Source organism: Phragmites australis, chromosome 4 (genome assembly GCF_958298935.1).
Source record: "Phragmites australis chromosome 4, lpPhrAust1.1, whole genome shotgun sequence".
Taxonomy (NCBI): Eukaryota; Viridiplantae; Streptophyta; class Magnoliopsida; order Poales; family Poaceae; genus Phragmites; species Phragmites australis.
Genome location: NC_084924.1, coordinates 41166991 through 41193113, shown reverse-complemented (window position 1 = coordinate 41193113; position 26123 = coordinate 41166991). Strand labels below are relative to the sequence as shown.

The 26123-nt window shown below is 49.1% G+C and overlaps 2 protein-coding genes across 3 annotated transcripts; one reads left to right on the top strand and one right to left on the bottom strand.

Annotated features, from left to right (window-relative positions):
* The first annotated feature begins 528 nt into the window (after window positions 1-528).
* On the top strand, window positions 529-3794 carry LOC133916551 (uncharacterized). Its single transcript, XM_062360255.1, has one exon. The coding sequence runs from the start codon at window positions 815-817 to the stop codon at window positions 3455-3457; it is 2643 nt and encodes an 880-aa protein (XP_062216239.1). The 5' UTR covers window positions 529-814; the 3' UTR covers window positions 3458-3794.
* Window positions 3795-3853: 59 nt separating this feature from the next.
* LOC133916552 (translocase of chloroplast 34, chloroplastic-like) lies at window positions 3854-8040 on the bottom strand. Of its 2 annotated transcripts, none has more exons than XM_062360257.1 (8): window positions 7887-8040; window positions 7643-7761; window positions 7152-7259; window positions 6950-7074; window positions 5735-5999; window positions 4622-4690; window positions 4372-4533; window positions 3854-4289 (listed from the first exon to the last, which is right to left on the bottom strand). In XM_062360257.1, exons 2-8 carry the CDS (start codon window positions 7739-7741, stop codon window positions 4137-4139), a joined length of 981 nt encoding a protein of 326 aa, XP_062216241.1. In that variant the 5' UTR covers window positions 7742-7761; window positions 7887-8040; the 3' UTR covers window positions 3854-4136. The 2 variants fall into 2 exon arrangements, with proteins under 2 accessions (XP_062216241.1, XP_062216240.1); XM_062360256.1 differs by having other exon boundaries at window positions 7643-7768; window positions 7887-8039.
* Between the last annotated feature and the right edge of the window lie 18083 nt (window positions 8041-26123).

The window sequence follows — 26123 nt, the reverse complement described above, 5'->3', positions numbered from 1 at the left end:
CATCCATGTGATTGATCATCCACGTTTCAACTAGAGCAATGGCCTAGACAGTATGGGTGCGCGTGTTTAGAAAGTGCTTATAAAGGTAGAAAAGGTCCACAGATAACAAAGAATGTGCTTGATTAGACACCGAGCACTTTCTTAAGCACCTGTTACCTTGTAATATCACATATATGCAGCTAGGATGGCACAATTGGTTCTACCATTAGTTTAAGGCTTGTGTGCCCTTTATCCTATAAGTCAGAAAACAATTATATAATATCTGATCTCATATATTTGCAGTCTAGACTCAATATATAACGTGACACATAACGTGACACATAGAAAAAATTATCATAAAATTTATGATGAAGTTAGAGGAAATCATGTGTGAAAAAAATAAAGAACAAAATAAATTATCATATATCACGCTATAAATTAAATCCAGACAGCTAATACATGAGACCAAAATAATCTTGTTTGGTTAGTGTACCAATAACCGAATTTGATCGAAACCGTCGAATATTAGTTGGGTTTGCTTGGACGTTCTTCAGCAAACCAAGCAGGCCGTCCTCCCGCCTCCCTCTGGGCTGCCTCAGCCCAGAACGGCCCCGCCGCCGCCGCCGCCGCCACCAAACAATCCAAAACCCCTCCGCCTAGGCGCCGGCTCCCGTGATTTCCCCACCAAAACCCCCCGGCCGACGTCTTCCTCCTCCCGCTCCCGCGCGTGGCTGCCGGTGCCCCTCTGCACCCGACTCGCTCCCGCGCACGCCGTGCCACCGATTCACTTCCGCGGCCGCGCGGGCGGGCGCCGCTCGCCCCGCCCTCGCCCTCCATGGACCTCTCCGACGACTGGCGCTCCCTCTTCCCCGTCTCCTCCGTGTTCGCGCCGCCGTCCCTCGCCCCGCCGCCCGCCGCCTCCTCCTCCTCCCGCGGGCCCCTCCTCTTCTCCCCTTTCCCGCCGCCCACCCCGCTGATCTCCCTCCCCTTCCCCATCCAGCCGCGCGCCTCCACCCGCGGCCTCCACCGCCTCGTCCGGTCCTTCGTCACCGCCACCTCCTTCCTCCCGCTCTCCGCCCTCGACTCCCTCGCGGGGGCCCTCCTTGCGCCGCCGTCTCCGCCCTTCCCGCTGCCTTCCAATCTTCTCGCCGTCCTCCGCCGCTCCAGCTCTTCCTCCCCGTGCTCTCTCCTCCTCTTCTTCCCCTACGGCGAGAATGCAGAGCAGCTTGCCTTTGTTACCCTGGATTCCTCCACGGTCACCGGTTCGACGCCCGTCTCGCTCGTTGTTCAGGGAGATGGGTTCAGGCACCCGGGGCACCGCATCCAGCAGCTTGCTGCCTCCGCTACTGAGTCGTCCTGGCCGTCGCAGCTGGGAGACAGCCTTGTCGAGGGATTCCTGCTTGCTGCGTCGTTGTACTCGGTGAATTGGTTCAGGGTTAACTTGCAGGATTCGGATCCTCCGGTCCTAGTGCCGGTGGCCAATTATGGGTTTGACGCCGTCGTCGTGCATGCCTGCTGGAGCAGGCATTTGCCATCGGAGTGTATTGTGTTGCTGGAGAGTGGGGAGCTGTGGTGGTTCAATCTGAATACCCAGCGTGGAGGGAAGATGAGGGTTGATTTTGGCTGCAAGGATGATTGGGGGAACTGGCTAAGCTGTGACTATGGGGCGCAACCATGGATGGTGATCATTGCGAGCTCAAAATCCATTATTTTGATTGATTTGAGATTTGGGGACCATGGCAAATACAAGGTTTTAGCTAGAGTTGGGATTCCAGGACTGTTTGAAACTGACCCTTTTGCTGGGGCAGATCAGTATCTTGCATTCTGCAGGGCGGGATTTGATAATTTTCATTTCTCAGTGGTGACAGAGCGTTACTTGATTCTCCTTGATGTGAGACAGCCGTTGACACCTTTGTTGGCGTGGCAGCATGGGCTTGAGAGCCCTAATAATGTTGCTATGTTTCGGCTTTCTGAGTTGAGGCCTTCTGAGGAACATGAGTGGGCATCAAATTCTGGTTTTGCTATTTTGGTTGGTTCATTCTGGACTGGGGAGTTCAGTGTGTTCTGTTATGGGCCTAAGGAGCAAGGCTGTTCAGAAAATTCTCACCTATATGCTTGGGATCTTCCTTCACGGTTTTCTCTGACAGGTCAGTGCTGCAGCTGCAGCAATGCAATAGTGAAAGAAGTATTCTCAATGCCTGTTTCAAGAGACGGCCCTGCTTCTCAAGAAAGTAAGAACCCCACTATTGGCTACTATGTGCTTCCGAATGACCTCTCAGTGTTGGAGCCATCATTTACTGGTTTTGCTTTGATCCGGCTGACAGCATTGGGGAAGTTAGAGATGCAAAAGTATCGTGCATCAGCAGATTTGCGTGATGATGTCCCATGTGATGAATCACAGCATACATCCAGGGTTAGTAACTCATCCATTTTTCCTGACACTTGGGGAGAAAATTTCTCCCTCAGATATGGTTTAATGAAGTTGCATTTCCTATCTGAACATCTAAAAGGCAATCTGTGCAGTGCATTGGTGAAGCATGATTTTTTTGTTAGTGAACAAATGGAGCAAATTACTGTTAGTAAAGAAGTGTCAGAATATGCAAAAGATAACTCTAGTTCATGTTCTCGATCAGTTTCGGATTTTCTGTGCAATGCAAGTATCCCCATGAACATTTTTGAAATTGCATGTCAGAGAATATTGAATGGCCTACCATCAAATATCCTTCATGTCACCTTCTCTAACTACAAGGACATGCTAGCATGCAGTGCAGAAAAAACCTTATGTGAACATTTAGATGTTCCTACCTGTTTGACACACAATAAACTTCGACCTTTCCTGCTGGCGAAACCTTCAGGCTTAAGTGACAATCTGACTAGCAAAGTACTATCTTCTCTTGTTGGTCCAGTACTTCCCATACATGTTCTACTTGCAATGGAAGAGAGAAACAAGGATATAGAAAGCTCTTCTCAGGGTGCAACTGCAGAAACCGACTCTGTAAGAGATCGATGTAGAGAAGTTCTTGAAGCCTTTGATCCTGTAATATCCATTGCTGACATGAACAACTGTAATGGATGGCCTGCTTCACAAGAGATGAATGATGAGAAGTCCTATTTTGCATATGAGCCTCAGATTGAAAATAGGTTCACTCTTGATGAAAATGCTAAAAAGAAGGAAAAAGGAGATCAAAAGCTAGATGACCCAGTGCATACATCTGCAACACCATATCAGGATAAGATATTTACGACATTTGTTTGTGGAAAAGCTGAAATTCCTGATTCTGGAGCTGAACAAGCTGCAACTGCTTTGTTTGATTTCGGCCCAGTGAGGATGGATTTTGAATTCCCAGGCATGGAAATTCATCCTGCAGAGGAAAAGGTATACAAATGCTTGAAGAAACAATTTTTAACATGGCAAAATAATTTCAGGCCATACCAAGATTTTTGTAGCTCGCATAAAATACAGAAGCCAAAGCAATAGGCCCATCCATGCTTCATTCAGTTTTAGCAAGGCTTAGATTTACACATGCTTTACATGCTTTTTTTTGGAGGATAAAGGCATACTAAGTATATATGCTCAGGTACTCAGCCTGGTATACATATGCATGACCTGCTGTTTGGATTCAATATATGTTGTGTTCTTTATATGGGCCACGGTTCAGAAACATATCGCTGCTACTTGGAGTGCTGATGATTTGTTCGGTTGGCAGCGTAAAAATGCAGAAAACACTCAACCAAAACAGTCCTTTCTGACGAAGCTTTCTGTCTACAAGTACTTAAGTTTGCCAATATTACGACTTTGTTTGCTTATTGATACTTTGCAGCGAAACATATATGTTCCTTTGGTCTCATAGTTCTCATCAATTCGAAAACGGAATGGCCCATTCAAACCACTACACTCCGTGTATTCGTGTCATACGAAAAATTCAAAAACAGGGATTCGATCAATAACATTTTCAAAATTGCAAGGGCATCATAAAATGAAGTGCATACTCTTAGCAACTACAATACGGCAAGTTTGTTCAAGTTGTCCCAGCGAACTCTATAAAGCGTCCCCCCCCCCCACCACCCCAACAGACCACTAGAATTAGGAACTCAAAAGGAACATCAGAGAATTGAATGGGTCACGATGCAAAAGAAACCCGCTCCAATACGCCAGCTTAGGCCTTGCGGTTCTTGGACGCAGAACCTTTCTGCTCTACGGGGTCTTTGCTTCCAACCAAGTCCCGGTAACGCTGCTCCCAGTCATCCACCTTCCCGTTTGCTATATCAGCATGGATCGCCCTCCGGATTCCTTTTACCACCAAAAAGTACTGAAAAAGAGTATGAAGGATTTGAATGAAGAATTCTGTTTCAGGGCATGAGTGAAAGGAGTATGATGTAAATGTAGCTAACCTCCACAGCAAGGATAAGTGGTATGAATATCTTCCAGCGATTATTGGGGTTTGGGCCATCGATTAACTTCTGATCAACATGAATGGACTTGCTCCCGTTTGAGATGACAACAGTAATTTCTTTCATCAGGTTTGGAACCCACGGAGTCCCGTCCGGAAGAATCTGTGAGCAATCAAATAGCATCATCTATTAAACATCAAGAAGCTAGCACAAAGAAATGCAAGTCAAATACAGCATGAAACAGACAGACCTTCTCCCCATGCTCATTAACCTTGCACCTTCCACTGTTCTCCACCAAAGCTATTGGCAAGGGGAAATCCTTAAATACGCAGAATGTAGAGCTTCCATTAGAATTATTATTCATATGCAAAGACAAAGTTATTTCATAGGTGTGGCTGCTTGTCTACAGAGAGATTGTGATATACTGACAAATCCAAATTCCAGGTTCTTCATGAAACCGTTTGTGATGAAAGAGCATGTCATAAAGTAAATCAGCAGGAGAATAGAAATTAATATTGATAACACAAAGTAGCCATGGTTTTTTTCCACCAATCCTGACCTAGCCCAGTACTCAAGGCTGAAGCACACGGAGGAGCATAGCTAACTGAGAAATTATTGAAGGCTCACAAAATGTGTATGCTAGATTAAATATATAACCGGAAGAAGGCAAGGGCTGAACGGCAAAACACAAACAATACAGCAAATACATTTTGCTAATGACTGAAAAATGAAATGCAAAATTAAACTTCATTTGTGTAATTGTGCCTTATCACATGATATATGGCTACATACACATATCCTGTTGCCAGTTCGAGCAGGAAATTGACAATTTGCACTACATTCAACAAAATCTCAGGCAACCAAACTACCATCACCATGTATAGTATTTGCAAACTGAATAGATGAAATCATGGCAATGGTGTAGAGCCGTGGACTGACCAGACAAAAATCACTGTATGCCCTGAACAACTCTAGACTCGCTCCATGTCAGTATATCATTGACTTAGTGCCCAAGACTCTCAGCATAAACCAGGTTCAGTTATTAGTTATGTGAAGACCAAATAGCATGCTAACCTGACATTGGAAATGGTGACCATGAAAGGTTAATGGCATACGATGATAACTACATCCACATGTGACCTTCATTTAGCAGCTAGTGTGGATTCGATCACTCATTTCAGAGCAATGCCAATATCAGAAGTCCAAAAGGCATTTCCATGGGAGGATGTCCAAATACAAAATGGCAGACAATGACTAGTCTAGGCTGAGGAAACTCAACATAAATTGCAGATTTTTGCTGATGCGTTGGTATTTTATAAAGCATAATGGAAATGGTTATATAACAAACGAAAATATGCATTACCCCATATTCTCGTTTGTTGATTCCTGCACCTGAGCGGATGTATCGCAAAAGAGCCTCTGATCTTCTTGTAAAGAAATCATTATAATCTATTCCATCAGGTGGGGAGAGCTGAGCATGGGTCAATACAACCAATGCTCTTCGCCAAATGTCCTTTCCAAATGAATCGGTAATAGCTCTTATAACTTGTTCATCCAGTGTATCCATTCTGTATGCATCCAAGCGATCCACATACAGGAGAACATCAATAGTCTTGCCCAGAAGAAACCTGTGATATCATTAATAATATGTAAGATGCAAGCATATGAATATTAAGGGGGGGCTGTTGATTTGCTACTCCACTAAATGGCATTTGCCACTCAATGTCTCACTTGCATGTGGGTCCAAGGGTCACATGTTAGTGATACCAGAAAAACACAAACATTTGATTAGATCAATTTAATGAACTACCGTCGGGCATGAACACAACTATAACCCAATATTTACAGACATCATTTTGTTGTTTGCGACGTGAAAGTAATGACCTGCTCTAATTCTACACTTAAGATGCTTGGTAATTTCTTTTTCCAAAAGATTTTTTTATGATTTTTAGTAAACATATAACTAGAAAAAGGGAAATTAATCCAAGACTGTCAGGGCTGCATATGAAGTTATGAACCGACTACAGCGATCAAGGTAACTCAGGCACTCAGCATATAAAAAGTCTGCTAACCAAAATTTCTGCACATTTATGAAGTAATCTATTCTGCATAAGCTCTTTAAGTTGCAAAAGATTTTTGTCCTCTTTCAGAGAAAACAATGTAATTTAACAATGCAGTCATTGTTACGGAGTGCTTAACTAGAGACAGGAACATTAATAGTAGACCGTAGTGCGGTCATGGTTGTAGATTGTAATAGTAAGGATGTGCATATGTCATGAGTGGAGATTTCAGGAGTTCAGCACATGGTTTTGCATAGTATCCAAGGATCTGCCATGCAGTATTTCATGTTGATACATTGTTTTGACTTTTGAAAATATCTTGCTAATTCCACAATGTAAAAGCATCCAACTCAAAGCAACCAGATACTAAGAAACAATCCTTCCTTGAACTAAGTCCAAATTGGCAATCCTTTATCAGGCCACAGTGACATCTAAAGCCCTATGTTACGAAATCTACATCCAATTGCATTACTTGCAGGCAAACAAGGATATAACTCAACATCCTGAAATGCACATACCTCTTTATGATCTCAACAGCCTGCTCATTGATGTAACCACCTTCAATGAGCCCAGGAGTGTCGATAACGTTCAAGGTGAACCCCGCCCTTGTGCGGCTGCACATTGTCGGCCTCAGACCCTCGGACTGCACAGAACAACATCCATACATACGCTACTCTGGTAAGGGTCCCAAACAGAAACTGGAACTGGGAGAAGTGAAACCTGGAAAGCGCTGACAGTAGCGACCCTCTCCCCAACGATGGAGTTGACCGTGGATGACTTCCCCACCCCACCCTTCCCCATCACCAGTATCGTTAACGTGCTCACATTCTTGACACACCAAACATAAGCAGAACATACAGTTATCAACAATTCTTCACAATACACAACCAATCAGAAAATATGAGCATTCCTAACTATTTACTACTTCCGGTCCGATTTACTTGTCATTTAGGACATTAATAGTCTCTAACACACCAATTTGACCATTACTTGTTCTAAGAATATGTTACCATGAGTCAACAAAGTTGTAATGACACTGAAGCCATTCTGGTGACAACTCTATCAATATCATTTTCATGTGATAAACATAAATAATTTCATCTATAGTACACTGCACACATTCTAGGATGACATCTATTTTAAACCGGAGGGCGGAGGCCGTAACTGGTTTACGCGTGGAGCGTTGTATAGATAGGCGTGTAATGCAGTACCTCCTCCTTGAGCTTGCCGAGGAGATCGTGCAGCTTGGTCTGGGTGGCCGCCGGGAACTGCTGCAGCCCAACCCACTCGCGGGGTATCGGCGCCGCCATCCACGCGCTTCCCTTCCTTCCTGTCCCCTCACACAAGGACCCGCCCCCAACGAATCAACAAGAAAGAACAACCCAATTTGGCCAAGGCGCACGGCGGCAGCGAAGTGTTCTCGGTGGCCCAGGTGGAGAAACCGGAGATGCTTACCGGGAGATGCGGGGGCCGGCCCGGCGCGGTGGGAGATCAAACCCTAGAAGCGGAGGCGGGGTCACGGCGAATGGAGGCGGGGGTGATACAAGGACGGCGTCGGGGTTTTATGGCAAGGGAAGGGAAGGAAGGGAAGGGATAAGGAGAGGGCTTGGCCGCTTGGGGACGGAGACTCTCTTTTCCTTTTATTTTTTCCTTTCGGTTTTGTGTTTTCATTTCTTCTGTGGGCTGACGGGCTGGGCCTGGGGTGTTTGTTCTAGGTTCGGGCTTGGGTTTCTGAGACGACAAGTCGACAAGTAACATGCTTGCTTCTCCAAATGGAGAAACTGAAGTGGTTGGCTGGCTTCTCGAGGAATAATCGAGGCCATGTTTATTTGGTCTTCTATATATATTTTAAAAGTCTGTGTCTAATACAAGTATATTTAAATGCGCTTCTAGCTTCTTATATTTATGTATTAGTAAAGACTGTTTTATTTTTAAAAAATTAGTAAAAATAGGATGTTTGTTTCAGTTTCTAGTTTCTAAAAACTAAAAACACAAACAAACATGACCTGGGTTTCTTTTTTATACTTCATATACTCCCCTCTTTGTCTATTTTTAAAATCCTGTCATAGTATTCGATCCTTATTACTGGCTATATGGATCTACTGGTAACAACTTCAAATCTAGTCACACGCCGATCATCTTCGTGGATAGGTGTTGGCTACCTCCGTTCATCGACTCGCACCCACCTCATCAACACCGGCCATCTCTGTTGATCGATGACGACCATCTTCTCAACACCATCCATCCCCGCGTCCAACGGCCATTTGGATTCAATCATCTTTGTAAATCCCTCTTTGATATATTATATTCTTTTACTTATTTAAATTGCTATATTTTGAAATGATTTCACGTCATGCGCAGTTGTTAGTACTAGTATAACCATTAAGGTTCTAATTCTTTGTTCTTTTTTGTTCGAAGCCTACTTTGAGAGATATACCTTGGATGCACGAAGCAAGGAAAAGTACAATGATCTGTGTAACTTGTAAGAACGGCTCACATTGCTAGTGCTACACAGAAACACATAGGTGTTTCAAAAGCATGAAACCCATCTTTATTTCTACGAAATGTCTCAAGGCCAGACGATTGAAAATCTAAAAAAAGTTCAGTTGATGACGTGGCACGTTGGATCCACATCCAACGCTTCTCATCTTTCGTCTCAGTGATAGCATCAGTGTAGATGTTCTCTCTCCATCCACACGAGGCCACCAACATTAGACGACCATGAGCTGCCGAGTTCCTCTCCTGCCGCCGTGCGTCCAGTCTGGGTTAGGGTTGAGGGTTAGGACCCAGGGTTAGGGTTTGAAGAGAAACCAAGTGAGGAAGGAAAAGAAGGATGAAACTATTTTTTAGCAGACAACCCTGTCCGTTGACTGAAATGTGCTCTGATTTTAGTCAACTGACCAGGACTAGAGATTGATAATGAGGAAGGAAAAGAAGGATGAAACTATTTTTTAGCAGATAACCCTGTCCGTTGACTGAAATGTGCTCTGATTTTAGTCAACTGACCAGGACTAGAGATTGATAATGGGATCTGTGGGTTCAGGTACTCTTTGGTTCTGCATTTGACGGATCTAGGTTTGGATTCTATTTTCCACACAGGTTCATCGGGTTGGATACTTGAACTGGATCGAGTCAGTCTCAGGTTTTAAATTTCGTTCGTAGGTGCCCATTAGGTCACTGAAACATTAGGTTGCAATGTAGGTTGTTCAGTCGGTCCAGATCCCAGACAACCCATAACCTAATAGTCATCTGCATCGCCCACAATCATAAGCACACAACTCAGAAGTCATTCCTCCTGCCCTCGTTTGGCCAGGCCGCCGCCGTCGCCCCCAACCCCCGTTTGGCTAGGCCACTACCACCGTCACTTACCCACGCCACCGTCACCACGCGCCGCTACTGGCAACCTTCTTCGATCCTCCCTCTCCCGTGCCACGTCGACTGATCCATCCATTGAGGAACCACATAACAACAAAATAGGAACTGTTGTGTTTACTGCCGCCCCTCCATTCGCGTGTTTGGCTCCTGTGCAAATCGGTGGGAGGAGAGAGAAGGCAGTAAGTTGGGCAAATGCTTAAAAAATTCACCGCTTCTCTCATCTTTTATAAATTCAAAAATACGAACTTCTGAAGCTCCTAAAATCAGACTGATTTTGTGCTCGTAGAATAAATAACAGAAAACCCATTTTAACTGGTTTCAACTAAAAATCTATTACAAAATTTAAATGAAAATTCCCTAAATTTAACTGCTTTTGTACTTCACTTGAATTTTTAGGTATAAATTAATTCCCAAAATCAGAGAAAATTCATAAATATTCATCTAAACTAATGTACTAATTTTTAAAATTATTGTCAATCCTAAGTTACATGAGAATTTTTAGTATTTAGTGTGTGTTGTTCCTATTTGCACTTTAACAGTTAAAATTATAGCCGTATGCAAATAAATTAGGTATGGATAAAATATAAATACATGTGATATAAAAAGTGAAATTTGATTAGTTTGTTGGAGTCTATAGAAATATAGAGAGAAAATCGAAGTAGATAGTTAAATAAAAATATAAAAAATTAATGTAATTAATCTGTTAGAGATGCTCTTGTTACTTTGTTTTGTTCGTTCATTCTTTGCCTGTCGCTGGCACACTTCTAGTGCGATATAAACTGATAAAACCATGGGCCTTATTCCGTAGAAACGGTGGGTGGCGGCGGCTTCCGTCTCCCCACCGAACTCCACCGGCCCAAATGTAATCAAATCCCGATCCAGCAATTTTCGTCAGCTCACACCCTCACGCGCGACGGCCGCTGACAGGGCAGGTGAGCACCCGAGACTGCCGAGGCCTGAGGCTGACTGGTACAAGCAGCTGTGGTCCGTGCACCGAGGGCGACGGACAAGCAGTTACCTCGGTTCACGCCGCATTTCAGCCCTGCATACCGGCCGCCGGGCGCGGAGAACGATCACGTAGGGTCCCTAGTTTGCGTTGCCGGTACACACGCGAGTCGTGAAACTACAAGACTACGAGTGCTGCTGTGACAGCCGTAATGCCGGGTACGTGCCCGGGCAGAGCCGCAGAGGTCAAACATCTGGATGGTCCCATTCCGGCTCGGTCGGTGGAGGTCAACCGGGTCACGCTTTACCACTCCGTCCAAACTTGAACTGAAGTTTCAAAGGCGAGAATGAACTGTTCGTGCGTCCAGGTGGATACATTGGACTAGCGCTGCGGCGGAATATTCCGAGCGATTCTTAATTTTTCAACGTGCGATTTTGAATATTCCAAGAGAACCCCGCACATCTGTCACAAGTAGCAATTAGGCCACTCCCTCAGCTGCCGCTGTCCACACCCGGTTTTGAAACAACAGCCGAAGGAAGAACTTACCCTCGAATTGCATCAGATAAGCCGATTTTGTTGAATATTCCCCGCTGGCTGTTCTTATCCAAAAGATCTCATCATTTGCATCATCCATCGGATCATAGGTAGCCATATCAATCAATTACCATGGTTGCACGTATTCCTCAATTAGCCCAACGGTTAAGTCATGCGAGATGTCCATAATCCACCGTTCATCGCACAGTGCTTCCACTTCTGTCCAGTTTTTTTCCTTTTGCTAGGCTTGTAGTATAATTTTGGGAAGAGGGAGGCCGGTGAGAGCATCTCCAGTAGTCTTGCCATCCAGCTCGCCATCGCTATATTTCTCCATTGTTCGAGAAAATGCACGTCTAGTAGAATAGCCAATAGCATCGCTATCCTTGTTGACTCGCCATCGCGTGGGAGAGGGTCACCAAATTTAGCTGGAGCGTGTGCCTCGCTATCCCAACCTCAAGTACCTCTCCTTCGTTCCTTCGTTCCCGCGCGGCATCCCGGGCCTCACTACAGCTTCCAAACCTATCGCCATGCACCCTTGACGGCCGCCTCTACCTTCAGTGTCGCGGCAGCAGCCGGCCTCGCCGCCGCGCTCCCTCTCCGCCGTCGCAGGGACCTAGTGGTGCGGCTGGGGAGGCTCGAGGTGGCGCACGGGTAGGCCTCGGCGGTGGCGGCGCGTAGAGGCCATAGGTGGAGGGGAGGGGGCCATGAAGAGGAGAAGAGGTGATGGTGGACACGAAGGCATAGGGAGTGGGCCGGCAACAGACGTCTACGGGGAGCATGAGGAGGGGCGGGCGGAGCAGGGAGGCGCGATGGGTCATCGTGGAATCAGAGGCGGAGGCGGAAGAGGAATGCGACAGACGTGCAGCCGTCGCTCGAGTTTGTCTCGGCTAAATGCGTAATGATATGTGCTGCTATTGCTATGCTTGATTGGTTGTATGCTTGATTCATGAGGCCAAATTTCATCGGTGGAGCTACTGCTCTTTGTTGCTGCTGCTTGAATGCTTGATTGCTTCATTCCTTGTCCTATACGTTGCTCCGTGTTACTACTGCTTGCTTAATTGCTTCAGTTTTTGTGGTGCACTGAAGTTGTACGATGAAATGCCACTTAAGGAAAACCTATTGCAAAAAAACTAGTTGCTCCAAAAAACTAGCCGTTATGAATAAAATATAGGTAAATAAGATATGAGGAGTGGGATTTTGCTAGTCTGCCAAAGTGTGTAGAAATATAGAGAGGAAATATTTTGGAGTGGATAGCCAAATGGAGATATAGAGGGTGGAATTTGGCTAGTCTGCTGAAGATGCTTTGAGTGCCCATCAAGCCAACTTGGAGTCCAGAAACGTGTTGTACGTCCATTGTGTACTTGAACCTGTGTGGCTGCGGCGAAAGGAGCAATGTCAACGGCATCCACCAACAGCTCCATCCCATTCCATGGACTTTGTGGCTGCTTCTATCGGAACCAAAGCCATCGGAGACGGAGGCCGCGACTGCAGGCTTCCACGTTGGGAGCACCTAGGTCCTGTATGGGCTAGAGATGTACAAGCCTTAGCCAACTCATAGTTAGGGCCGACCCTAGAGGGGGGCAAGCATGGCGGATGCCTCGAACCCCAAAACCCAAGGCCCCCTCCCATATAGTGATGCAGGTATATCGTATACATGTATACTACTTGTGCACAGAAAAGTTGATGGAATTGCTTCCTCTTGTGCAGTCTTGATCTGCCTCCTCGGCTTCCTCCATTGGTCGTTCCTCGACGCGCCCTCAGTTGTGGCCCTCACCTCTGTCAGAACTCAGTGGAAGCACTCAGCGAAATTATGCTACGAAGTGGTAGTGTTTTTTCTGCATAGTATTGCTCAATTTAAAGGACTCTCTACTGGCTAAACGTGGCCTCCTACAAGTGCACCATGACTCAGCAGAAGCCGTCAATGGCACGCCCATGACTCACGTTAAATGGAACAGTTGGTGAGTGCCTAACTACCCAAATCAAACAAAAAACCAACAAGCTAAACACAGACACTTGCGCACATGGTTTATTCTAACATTTCTCCTCCTAATCGCTGATGCATCTACTAGATGTGAATGATGCCGATCTTGGAACATAGTTCCTGGAGTCGAATCTGGCCAAGTGGCTTGGTGAAGATATCACCGAGCTTTTCTTCCATGCTGATGAACTCGACGTCAATCTACCTACGCTTTGCACATTCCTTTATGAAGTGAAACTTTGTATCAATGTGCTTATTTCGATTGTGTAGTACTGGATTCTTGATCAAAGATATGGTAGACTTGTTGCCCACTTTGAGACCCAATGTGCTGAACTCTGCGCCAAGAATGTTAGCCAGTAGTCATGTTAGCCAAATTCCTTGACATGTCGTGGCAGCCGCAACGATGTACTCTGCCTCACAGGTGAACAGAGCAACAACCTTTTGCTTGAAGGATTGCCAAGCGATGGGGCTATTGTTGATGAAGAAGACCAGCCCCGTCGTGCTCTTGCGATCATCGACATCGCCGGTCATGTCACTATCCGAGTATCCCAGCAAACATGACCATGTGCCATTCCACCTTTTGTACAGGACACCCCAGCTCAAGGTCCCTGCAACATAGTGCAACACAAGCTTCACCGCAACCAGATGTTCTTCTTGTGGTGACTCTATGAGTTTGCTCATGTACCCCACCACGTAGGCGAGGTCCGGCTTGGTGTTAATGAGGTACCGAAGACTACCGACCAAACTTTAGTAGGCCATGGTGTTGAACGGTGGAGTTGATCTCATCTTGTCGAGCTTGAGGCGGGTCTCCATGGGTGTCTGACATGGGTTGCAATTCACCATGCCCACCTTCTCCAAGATCTTGTGGGTGTAGGCCGTCAGACATAGTGAAATGATGTCGGCCCCTTGGCGCACCTCGATGCCAAGGTAGTAGCCCAAGGTACCCAGGTCGCGCATCTTGAAGAGCTCCATTATCTCCACCTTGAAACATCGGATGTCGTCGAAGCTAGTGTCTGTGATGATCAAGTCATCGACATACACTCCAACGACCAGGTTGAGCCCACTTTGGCTGCGCTTGTACATGCCGTGCTTCGAGCTGCTACGCTTGACCCCAGCAACAAAAGTGTGACGTTTAGCTTCAGGTTCCACACGCACCATGCCTAACGTAGTCCGTAGAGAGCTTTGTGCATTCGATACACCTTGTTCTTCTGCTTGTTGTCGATGAAGCCGAACGGTTGTCCCACGTACACATCCTCATGGAGTTCACCATTCAAGAATGTCGACTTGACATCCATGTGGAGAACCTCCCAGGCTTGGCACGCGGCGATGGCGAGGAGCAGACGGACAGACTCCAATCACGCCACTAGGGTGAACACTTCATCGAAGTCCACACCTTGCTTCTGGACGTATCCTTTCGCGATGAGACGGGCTTTGTGCTTAATGATGGCTCCATGTTCATTGCGCTTCAGCTTGAACACCCACTTTAGGCCAATGACCTGGTGCCCTGCAGGGAGCTCGACGAGACTCCAAGTTATGTTCTCAACAATGGAGTTCATCTCCACTTGCATCACATTTCGCCATGCTTCACTTTGTTCTATCTCTGCCACAAAGTTTGGCTCTTCGATGCTGACTGCATGGAGCTTGTGGATGTCAAGGTAGCGTGGTGTGCTCCCATGCGGTTTAAACGGCTCAAGAAGGTTGTCAATTGTGCAGTACCTGCGCGCCACATCTTCATCCTCGTCCGTGTCTAGGGCTGGATCGTGCAAAGGTGGCATCGCATGTTCAATCAATGTGGGTGTCAGCGTCTGTGTTGCTGCATTCGATGTCGCTGCAGTCGGCATCGCAGGCGCCATGACCACTGGTGTCGATGTAGACAATGATCGCGCGTGATCGGGGAATCCCATTCCCTGCATCTCCTCCAGTGTGACCATGTACTTGACGAAGAATGGTTCTGACTTTGGGTCTTTCACACCGTTGTCATCGTCCCAGTTCCAGGGCGCACACTCGTCAATGTAACACCCAAATTTCAATATTTGCTATAATTTAAAATTTTCCTAGAAATTAACTCAGGTGTTGCAACTTAGCTCAATAGGAAATTAATTTCTAAAATTAATTTGGCCTAGGATAATTGTTTGAATGCATTCATGCCGTTGTAGATGCAATAAGGTTTTATTGGGTGGAAAAAAGTTTGCAAAATTTCGCTAGGTTTCATGGCTTTAAAACCTCATTGGAAAATATGCTGAAATTCAATTGGAAAAAGGTTTTGAAAATAAAGAAATTCGTTTGGGCCGAATCCTTTTTCTGGCCCAGTTTTCCCCTCTCCCCCTCCCTTCTTCCCCTCCCGCGTGGGCCGGAATCCCTCTCAGCACCGGCCCAAGCCAGCGCCGAGCCGACCCGCCTCCCACTCCAGCCGGCCCCGTCGCCCCGCTCTCGCTGACGTGTGGACCCGCCGAGCCCGAGCCGAAGCCAACGCCGAGCCTCGAAGCCGTCGGCTCGCCTTCTTCCTCCTCCCGACGCCCGAGCTCTCGTTTGCCGCCGTCGTTTCAAATTGAAGCCGCCCCGCGCATTGAATCGCGAAATTAATCGCATGGCCGTGATCCTCCCCCTCCCCACTCTTGATTCCGACCGTTTCCCCTTCGTTTCCCCTTCCCCTTGCATGGAAACCGTAGTTCGAATAAAATTTGGGGCCGCCGGCCAATCCTCTCGAATCCGGCCGCCTCCCTTCCCCTTTCGGCTATTTAAGCCCTCCATCGGCATCGTTGCATCATTCCCCACCCGAACCATTCTTTTTCCCCTCGGTTTGCGCTCGGGTTTAAGCCCTCCGCCGAGACCACCATTGTTGACGGTAAGAAGCTCGACCGCCACCCGTTTCCTCCATGGCCGAGCCTCATCTAACCTTGTTCTTCGCTCAAACGGTTCTGTAGGGTCTCGGTCTTCATCCCTCGGCGCTTTTTGGAGTGTCTCTCGTGACCGGACTCCACTTCCGCCGAAGACCGAAGCGCCGCCGGCCTCCCTCACCGTCGCCAGCCATCTCCGGTGCTCCTCTGCCGCCGTCGAACTCGTGGTGAGATTCCCTTTCTCCCCCTTTCTCTTTTCCGCCGCTCACCGTTGAGTATCATGGCCGAATGCATCGTTTGGCGCATTGCCGGCAAGCTCGCTACCGTCCCTGCCGCTGCCGGCCGTCGCCCCCTCCGGTGGAAGCCGTCGGCACCGCTGTTTCAAGCCCCGACCATCGGATCTTCGATCTACGGCTCGGATTAGACCGGCCGGGGGCATACCCCTTTCGTCCACCATGGAGCGGTGGACCGGCGTGTCCTCCGTGGTCCACAAGCCCCGTGAACCTTGTCCACACTTTTTCCTTTTAAGAATTAAATCTGTTTTGCTTTATGACGTTATAAATCCAATTTCCAGTATAAAAACAATTCAGATTTTCTCTGATAGTAAGGAAATTTTGCAGAAACACGCCTGGAACTTCAAATAATCATAACTTTTTGTTCGTAGCTCCGATTTAGGCGATTTTCACGCTCAAATGATCGTAGCGTCGCATAGAATCTGTTTATAGGGTTTTCATCTAGTTTTAGGAATGTTTGGTGTACTGTTCTTATGTTAGATTGTGTGCTCGTGTAGACGATTCAGTCCAGGAGTTCGGCAACTTTCAAGAGGAACATTTTGAAGGACCTGTGCAACACTTCGACGAAGGCAAGTGTCTTGACCATGTTGCAAACCCAGTTTTTACATAAAGTGAGTCTTTGTCAAATATGCATGCTGTTTTACAAAATGGGTAGTATAGCAAATACTAGTGTTAGATATAGATGCTTTATCCATACAAGATCATCATGTTTATGCTTATCCATGCTTTAGATGAACATGTAGCGTGTAGGTGATGAATCTTGAGTTATGAACTAAAAATTGATATAGGAAGAATATCATGGAAACTGATGTTGTTAAGGGAGTTAACAACAGAGATAATTGGGGTTTTGGGCAAGAAAGGGCTACTTTTTCCAGCATGGTTGGTTGTTTGGTAGTATACCCTTATGGGGTTATTGGAGGTCTTGCCCAGACCATTTTAAGGACCGGTTCGTGGAGCGAACATCCATGGCAAACAGAGCAACCACGAGATCAATATGGTACGGCTTGGCCTAGTAACTAGATGTTCTCCCAGTGTTGTATGAGCCAATCGGATGTGTAGATAAGGAAGGGTTACTTCCCGATTCTACCCGGCACAAGAGGGGGCTTCTGGGGTGGAGAGTTACTCCACTTATGTACGGCGGTGAAACCTCAGTGGGCGAGTGCATACTGGGAGACTCTCTGGAAAAGCCTCGTAGTGATCTCTTGGCGCACACCCCGGAAGTGTGTAAGGTACCATCAGGTGCCGGCAACAGAGAACATCATGACTCGTGGGTAAAGTGTACAAACTCTGCAGAGTGTCAAACCGAATATTCAGCCGTGCTCACGGTTATGAGCAGCATGGACCCTCACATGATTAGTCGGGTGGGTGTTTCTCTCGGTTTGGGAATTGGGTTGAATTCCCGGAGGTTAAAGAAAATCTTTGGGAATTGGGTTGAATTCCCAGAGGTTAAAGAAAATCTTTGGTACATCTTTTCCCGGTTAAAATAAAAATTTGTTTTCCATAGTTCAGCGCTAAAAATCAGCTTTTATGCAAATGAAACCATAGAGAATAGGAAGCCTTGTTTCAAGCCACCATATCAAATTAAATGTTTTCCCCCACCTGTTGAGTATTGGAAATACTCACGCTTGCTGTTTCAGAAGGTGAAACCTTTGAAGAATTTTCTGAGGACGACTTCCCCGAGGATGATGCCGAGTTCTAGGCTTGTGGAACTCTCGGTCGGCTGCCTGTTGGCTTGGAGCTGCGCCATTCTTTTTTTCCGCTGTGGTGTTCTTTTCTTTAGACCCGTGTGTGATCATTTTATAATAATTTAGCGTTGTAATAAGAAGCACTGTGTCTGTTACACTAATGAAGTCGCTATATGTATGAATAAGTTTACATCTGGTTTTGGTCTTAAAACCGGGTGTGACAGAAATGGTATCAGAGCCGTGTTGACCGTAGGTCGCAAGCCTAGCTAGAAATGGTCACGTAATAAGGATTAATTTATAAAAACTATATTTGCAAAATCTTCATTTACCCTTGAGCTTCATTTTACTGCTTTATTAAAAATGTTTACTGATTCTCTCTTGTTTCCAAACTGTAGATGGCCCGCATCAAGAAGACTGCCCGCAATACCACCGGCGGCTATGTTCCTCCTCGTGCCCCGGCCACCTTTGCACCCAACGCCTCTGCTGGACCCAGCCGTGGAGTCACCATTCCTAAGAACGGAAGCAAGAAGGTGTACCATTCCAAGGGATTCGAAGCAGGGAAGGCACCAATGATACTGGTGGAAATGTTGCAACGTCTAGGGTACACCAAGGCACCTGTCTACCACGGTCTTCGTCAGATTCGTCCAGGACGTGAGGAGTGGACAGTGGAGGTGTGCATCTACGGCTCTCCAGAAGGTGACGACAATTATGAGATCGTGGGCATCCACAAAGCAATGGTCGTCCGAGCAAGCTTCAAAGCAGGGATCCGAGACGCGGCGAGGCAGGCACTAGCTCGTGTCTGTGAGCGCCACAGGAGTACTCTGAGGGGGACCTCCTACGACTACTTCCCTCGTCGAGAGCGTGGAAGCCGGGACATCAAGGTGAAGGCAACCACCCACGAGCACAGCGGTGTGGCTCGAGAGCAGGTGCTGCTGGCCACCACACTGCACGAGGACTTGGATGAAGCTTTGGACGAGCTTCAGGACACCCGCAAGCGCCTTAGTGATGCTGAAGCACAGATCAGGGAGCTGTAGAAGAGCCTCAATGGGATGTCCAGCTCTTCTGACTCAGAGGACCAGTCCGTTCGCTCGCCCTCTCCCAAGAGGCCATGCCACAGTGATCCTTCTAATGAGGAGTCTTCAGAGGACGACGACCAGTCAACTGCCAAACCATCTGTCGGGTCGCAAGCTTAGGAGATTACCTGAAGCCAGTTTAATAAGTCGTCTAGATCATTTGTGTTGTCTAGTCCTGGTGTCGTCGTGTCTGTTTTGTGATCATGTTATGAGTTGGATCTTTGCGTGATTATCGATGTAAGGTGGATGCTCTTTCTCCACGTTGCATCAGTTATCTTATAATATAATAAATAGTTGGGAGTCTTTTTGCTTTTGTTCTTCCTGTCATAGTCATATCTTGTCATCTTTGCTTTTTTCCTCCGTTCCCCGCTTATACCTTGGCAACCAAGCAGATGGTGAACACCAGGAGAAACCCCCGCGCCGACAACAACGAAGTCAACAACAACCAGCAACTGCCGCCTCCTCCACCACCTCAATTCAACATGGAGCAAATGATGGCCATGCAAACGCAAATCCTTCAAGGACTAGCTCAAACTATTGTAAATATGCAGCAGGCCCCCGTGCGCATGCAAGCCCCTCCTACACCGCAGAATAAGTTGGGAGAGTTTATGAGGACCAAACCCCCAGTGTTCTCATAGGCTGTGGAACCAAAGGATGCTGACGACTGGTTGAAATCCACGGAGAAGAAACTCCGGATAGCTCAATGCAACGACAGGGAAAAGGTCTTGTTTGCTTCACATCAGCTTTCTGGGCCCGCGACAGATTGGTGGGACGCATACGTCAATGCCCATGAAGACGCACAAGCCATTACATGGGCGATGTTCTGAGTGGTTGTCGGTCTAATTGCTAGGAGTGGTCGATCTTACCACTATATGCGTAAAGGCAAAAAATTCTAGGTTTCATGACTCGCAGTTTGAACATGGGGCTTTCTGGTCTGACCACCAAGGGAACATAGAATTTGGACTCTTTGCTCCGGCTCACGGTCTGACTGTGGGGCATCCCGGCCTGATCGCTAAGGGAACATAGAGTTTTGGTTCTCTATTCAAGGCTCACGGTCTGACCAAGATAAGTGGCAATCAGACCACCAAGTCAAATTCAGCTCAGAGTTAGAGTAATCATTGCTCTAAAATAGCTGTTAGGACAGTGATAGTCTGATCGCTAGTTGTATGCGGTCTGATCGCCAGGAGCGCAGAAGTGTAATCCTTTGGGTAACATCTATATTTTGGGTTGTAGACTATAAATAGTCCCCTTTCTAGTTCAAGGAGACTCTCTTGGATGCCCATTCTGAACTCTTGAGCACTTGACATTATCATCTCCCTGTCTTGGATTAGTGATTGCATTTTGAGAGTATGAGAACATCTAGTGCATTGCCCTGTAGCGTTTGAATTTTGTGGCACTAGTGATCCTTCAAGCAAGCATCGTCGACTTGTTACTCTTGGAGGTTGCCGCCTCTTAGACGACTTGGAGGTGGTTGCACCATTGAGCAATTCAAAGAAGATTGTGAAGGAGCCCCAATGGTGATTTTGAGAGATTTTGAGCACGCTTCACCTAAGCGGTAAAGTGCTACTCTAATGAAATCGAGGTATTGAGTAGTTCATTATTCTAATCTGGCTCAAGATCAAATTGCTCGGTGTGAGTCTTTTATCGTGGTGAGAATTGCATACTTGATAGAGGGGTGATTAGAAGGTTGAACTCTTCTCAACGTGGATTATAGGGTTGATCGGCAAATCATCGATACCGCGGGATAAAATTTGTGTGATAAATCTTGTGCTCTTTACTTTCGTGCAATTTATCTTGCTAGAATATAAATTATTGCATATCACCCTAGAATTGAAAACCTTGATGTAGTTGTAGTTGCCTCTTTTTGCTCTAGTGATCTCTAGTTTAATTTTGGCAAGTTTTATTTGATCGCTTAGCAATTAGTTTTGAAACCTCCTATTTACCCCCCCCCACCCTCTAATCGGTATCCTTGATCCTACAACAACCAAACACACTTCTATATGAGATTATATGCATCCACTTGGCTAGGCTGGGGGAGATTCAGGCAACCAAATACACCCTAAAAAACTACTGTAGCAACCTAAGTTCTTAAAACCCAAAAAATTAAAACCTTTTTCAAAGAAATAAAATAGTTTTACATTACTAAATAAAAATTCCTAAGCATGTATATGTGCCTTTATACAACCCGGATAGTCCAGATGGAACAGAAAATAAAAAACTAAGAATACCAAAGCAAGTCTAATTGAATATAAGGGTTAACACGGGTTTCAAAGGAAGCTTAAAGACAATGTCACCAACCACCTGTAGTTACAAACTCGTAAACAAAGAGATTAGACAAATTGCCCTAAAGATCAACTAGAATGAGAAAGTATGCAAGAAAGTAAAGGAGACAAAAATTTATTTCCCAAGGTTCGGATCAAACGATCCTACATCTCCATTGTGGTGCTCACAAAGAGTTAGATCTCTTTCAACCCTTATCCTCACCAAGTGACCAAGAAGATCGAGCTTGGGCTTACTCAAAGCTTCCTATTCCTTTGCGGATGCAAGAATGACCTTCACAAACTTCCTAGGGCACTCCACAAGCTTGGGTGCTCTCCGGGTGTGTCAGTGTATCAGGAACCGGGGGTCCCCGAATCCCGAGGCTAGGCCAGCCATCCGCCACATGGCGTCATCCAGCGGGGTCTCTCCTGCAAGATGAGAAAAGATCAAGTCCTGGGAGAAGACGCTCGGGGCCACAGTCGGTGGCCCCCGAGTACCCCAGTTCCCCGATGATCCACGGAATCCAAGTACCGGGAAGAAAGTGCTCGGGAAAGTGTACGGTCACCCCCGAGCACCCTAGTCCCCCGACGATCAGGAGAGCTAAGTTCCGGGAGAGAGTGCTCGGGGCTGCGTGCGGCAGCCCCCGAGCACTCGGTTCCCCGAGGATCCGTACAAGTGTGCCCGGGAGAGAGTTCTCGGGGAGTTGAACAGTACCCCCAAGCACTCGGTTCCCCGAGGACAAGAAAGGGCGTTTCCGGGAGAGAGTGTTCGGGGAGGTGAACAGTATCCCCGATTACTCGGTACCCCGACGACCCAGAAAGGCCCCCGAGGGGCCCACCGATGAGGTGTCAACCAGTCAAAGGCCCGAGGCCGCATTTAATGAGCGTGCGTGACCTGTCACCTCCAACTACTCCCGTCGCGCTCAGCGTCAGTTCCTGCCATGTTCTGGCAGAGAGGCGTGGGGTTATTAATTGCACGGGTCCCGTCCCGTGCCATCCGGCCTGTCTCAGATAACGTCGTAAGGACCAAGGCATTCCGTCTGCCGCACTGCTGTGGCAGGGGAACAAGACAGGGCAGGCACGTCGGGCTGCTCTGCGGCTGCCCGGTGGGCCCTCTCCACGGCGCCCGTTGCCAGGGCATTTATTGTGACGGATGACCGGGCGTGTGCCGTATTTTCCACCCCCGGTCACTTCGCCCAGAGGAAATGATGACGCCCTTTTCATTTATGGTGTCTCGGAACTCGTGCCCCCTTTTCGTTCGGGGCACGTTGCTACCGGCGTGTACTTAAAGCAGCCGGTGGCACAGAAGCAGGAGAGACGAAAAAGAGAGCTGAAGAAGACGGTTAGAGGCAACGGATAGACAAGAACACAGCGCAAGAGAAACACTGTGAGGAGGGCTGAGCCCAGTCCCAGCCGAAGAACAAGGAGTCCCAGGCTCTTAGATAGATCAAGATTTTTGTAACCAGCAACATCCTTGAGGGACTTCCTCAGGACAGTTATAGTATCCATACAGGAGTAGGGTATTACGCCCTCGTGCGGCCTGAATCTGTCAAAATTCCGGTGCATTTACTTTTTCTTGGACTAGGTAGACACCCCCACCACCAGCCGTTGCATTCATTCCCATTTATTTCTCCGACGAACGTATTCAGGATCATCCCCCCGGCCGAATCTCTAAAAAGGGGTCTCTCGGGATCCCTGCGACAGGAGTAAATCCTCCGACAGCTCGCGCGCCAAGTAGGGGGGAAACATCCCTGAATCTGTTTGTTTGTTTTCTTCCGCAGAAAAAATGGCCGGTGGTCATCGCCTCCTGCATTCCGGCTCCATTTCCAGCGGGGAAATGCAGCCCCTCGCACAGGAGGCCCCAGCCGCTGCTGCGTCCCAGCAGCAGCCGCGATCTGCACACGCGGCGTTCCCCTCCTAAGGGGACCAGGGAGTTCGGCCCAGCAGGGCCGTCGCCGCCGTTGCCGGTGCACCATCCGACCCCCAGCCGGTGGTCGAAACTCCTGCCGCCAGGTCCGCGTCTGGACAGCGCCGGGCGCCTCTCTGGCGTAGGCTCGCCTTCGGCGAGGCCAGCCCTGGGAGCGCGCTGCTTGCAGCGCACGCTCTCCTCAGACATCCGCCTGTCCAGGCGACGGCGGAAACCCCGGAGGGCCGCTGGCTCCAGGAAGTCGCTGCCCTGGTCGGCACTGCCCGCCGGCAGGTACTGGCCGAGAGTTCTCGCGCCACCACCCAGCGTGGCGCCGCCAGAACCGGCCCATCGTCGGGTAACGTTCGCACTGGCCGGGGGGCCTCCAGGCTGAGCGCCGCCCCCCTGGCCGCGTTCGGAGCCCAGGACCTCCGCTTGCATCTCAACGAGCGGAGGGGCCTCGAAGACGCGCGTGTCACTCTCGAGCGCCAGCGGGAGACCCGGCAGGAGACCGAGGCTGAGGACCAGGCTTCCTCTTTGCCGGCCTATGATCGCCGGGGCTCCCCGGCTCGTCGGTGTTCACCGCCCAAGAACGCCACCCGCGCCACAGGGTACGGCACCGGCTGCCGTGCCTTCACTAGCGAGCTTCGCCGGGTCAAATGGCCCTCCAAGTTCCGCCCCGAGCTGCCGGAGAAGTACGACGGGTCCATCGACCCCGTTGAGTCCTCCAGATATACACCACCGCTGTCCAGGCGGCTGGTGGCAGCGAAAAGGTGATGGCTAATTATTTTCATGTTGCCTTGTGGGGCTCTGCCCATTCTTGGCTCACGAACCTACCCCTAGGGTCTATTAGCTCCTGGGATGATCTTTGCCACCAGTTCGTGGCTAATTTTCAGGGCACGTTCACGCGCCCTGGCCTGGAGTGTGACCTCCACGCCTTCAAGTAGCAGGAGGGGGAGACGCTTTATTCAGCGCTTCGGCCAGGTCCGCAACACTATCCCGTGGATCACCCCCCACGTTGTCATTGTTGCTTTCCGGCAGGGCGTCCGCGACGAGCGGATGCTCGAGAAGCTAGGCACGCACGAGGTCGAGACCACTACGAAACTTTTCGCGCTGGCCGACAAGTGCGCCAAGGCGGTGGAGGCGCGGGCTTGGCACGCTCCGCGCCCCGAGCGCCCCGCCGCCGATCAACCAAGTTCTTCCCGCTCTGACAGGCGGGAAAAGAAAAAGAGAAGGAGGTGCGAGGTTGTTCCCGTCGAGCCGGCCCAGGGCCCCGCCCATAGGCCGGCCCAAGAGCCCGACCGCTGGCAAGAATGCCGGGCGGCCACCGACAGACGGCCTACGCCCGCGAGAGCCCCGGCCCGGGCCCCTCCTTGGGCTCCGGCTCCCGCAAGGGCCCCGGCTCCCACAAGGGCTCCAGCCCTTGCCCGGGCTCCCGCTCCAGCAAGAGCCCCCACTCCTGCGGAGCCCGAGCCAGGCAAATGGTGCCCAATCCACCAGACCATATGGCATGACCTCACGGAGTGCCGTACGGTCAAGGGCCTCATCGAGCAGCGCCAAAGGGAGCGCGACGAGTCCCGCGGGGGAGGCGACGCTGAGGCCGCCCCCGGCAACACAGAGCTCAGCTTCAGGAGCCCGAGCACACCGTCGCCTTCATCGACGGGGGCGCCTATACGCCATCCTCACGGCGCGACATCAAGACTATGCGGCGCGAGGTATGCTCGGCAACCCCGAGCGAAGAGGCCACAAGGCCCCTGAGATGGTCGGACGCCCCGATCATGTTCAGTATAGCCGATCACCCCTCCAGTACTGCAGGCGTGGGGCGACTACCCTTGGTAGTGTCCCCCACCATCTGCAATATAAGGGTCGGCAGGGTGCTGATCGACGGGGGCGTAGGCCTCAACCTCCTCTCCAAGGAGGCCTTCTAGAAGCTGCAGGTGCCCTCCAGGCGTCTAAAGCCGTCGCTTCTGTTCTGCGGGGCGACACCCGGGCACTCCCTGCCCCTCGGGCAGGTTGAGCTGCCCGTGACTTTCGGGAGTCGGGATAACTTTTGCACGGAGAGCGTCCTCTTCGACGTCGTGGAGCTCCCCCTCCCCTACAACGCCATCCTTGGGCGCCCAGCGCTTGCTAGGTTCATGATGGCTGCGCACTATGCGTACCTCACGGTCAAGATGCCGGGCCCAGCAGGCCCCATCTCCGTGACCGCCGACTCTGGTGGTGCTGTCTCCTGCGCTGAACAGTCATACCTGGCCTTGGTCTCAGCTCAGGCCGAGGTCGAAGGCTATCCAGGGGGTCCGGGACCCTCTTCATCCAAACCCCGACTCGCCGCCGACGCCTCCGTTCCTACAAAAGAGGTCGTGGTGGGCGAAGGCGCCTCCCAGGTCATCCGAATCGGCAGTGACTTGGACGGCAAATAGGAAAACGCGCTCGTCACCTTCCTTTGGGCTAACGCCAACGTGTTTGCATGGCAGCCGTCCGACATGCCCGGGATCCCTAGGGAGGTGATCGAGCACCACTTGGTTGTGCGTCCGGACGCACGCCCGGTGAAGCAGAAGGTCCGGCGGCAGGCGCCTGAGCGCCAGAAATTCATCCGGGAGCAGGTCAGCAAGCTCCTTGATGCTGGATTTATCCGAGAAGTCCTCCACCCCGAGTGGCTGGCGAACCCAGTTATCGTCGCGAAGGCCAACGGCAAGCTCCGCATGTGCGTGGACTACACCGATCTAAACAAGGCTTGCCCCAAAGATCCTTTTCCTTTGCCCCGCATAGATCAAATTGTAGACGCAACCGCGGGATGCGATCTTTTGTGT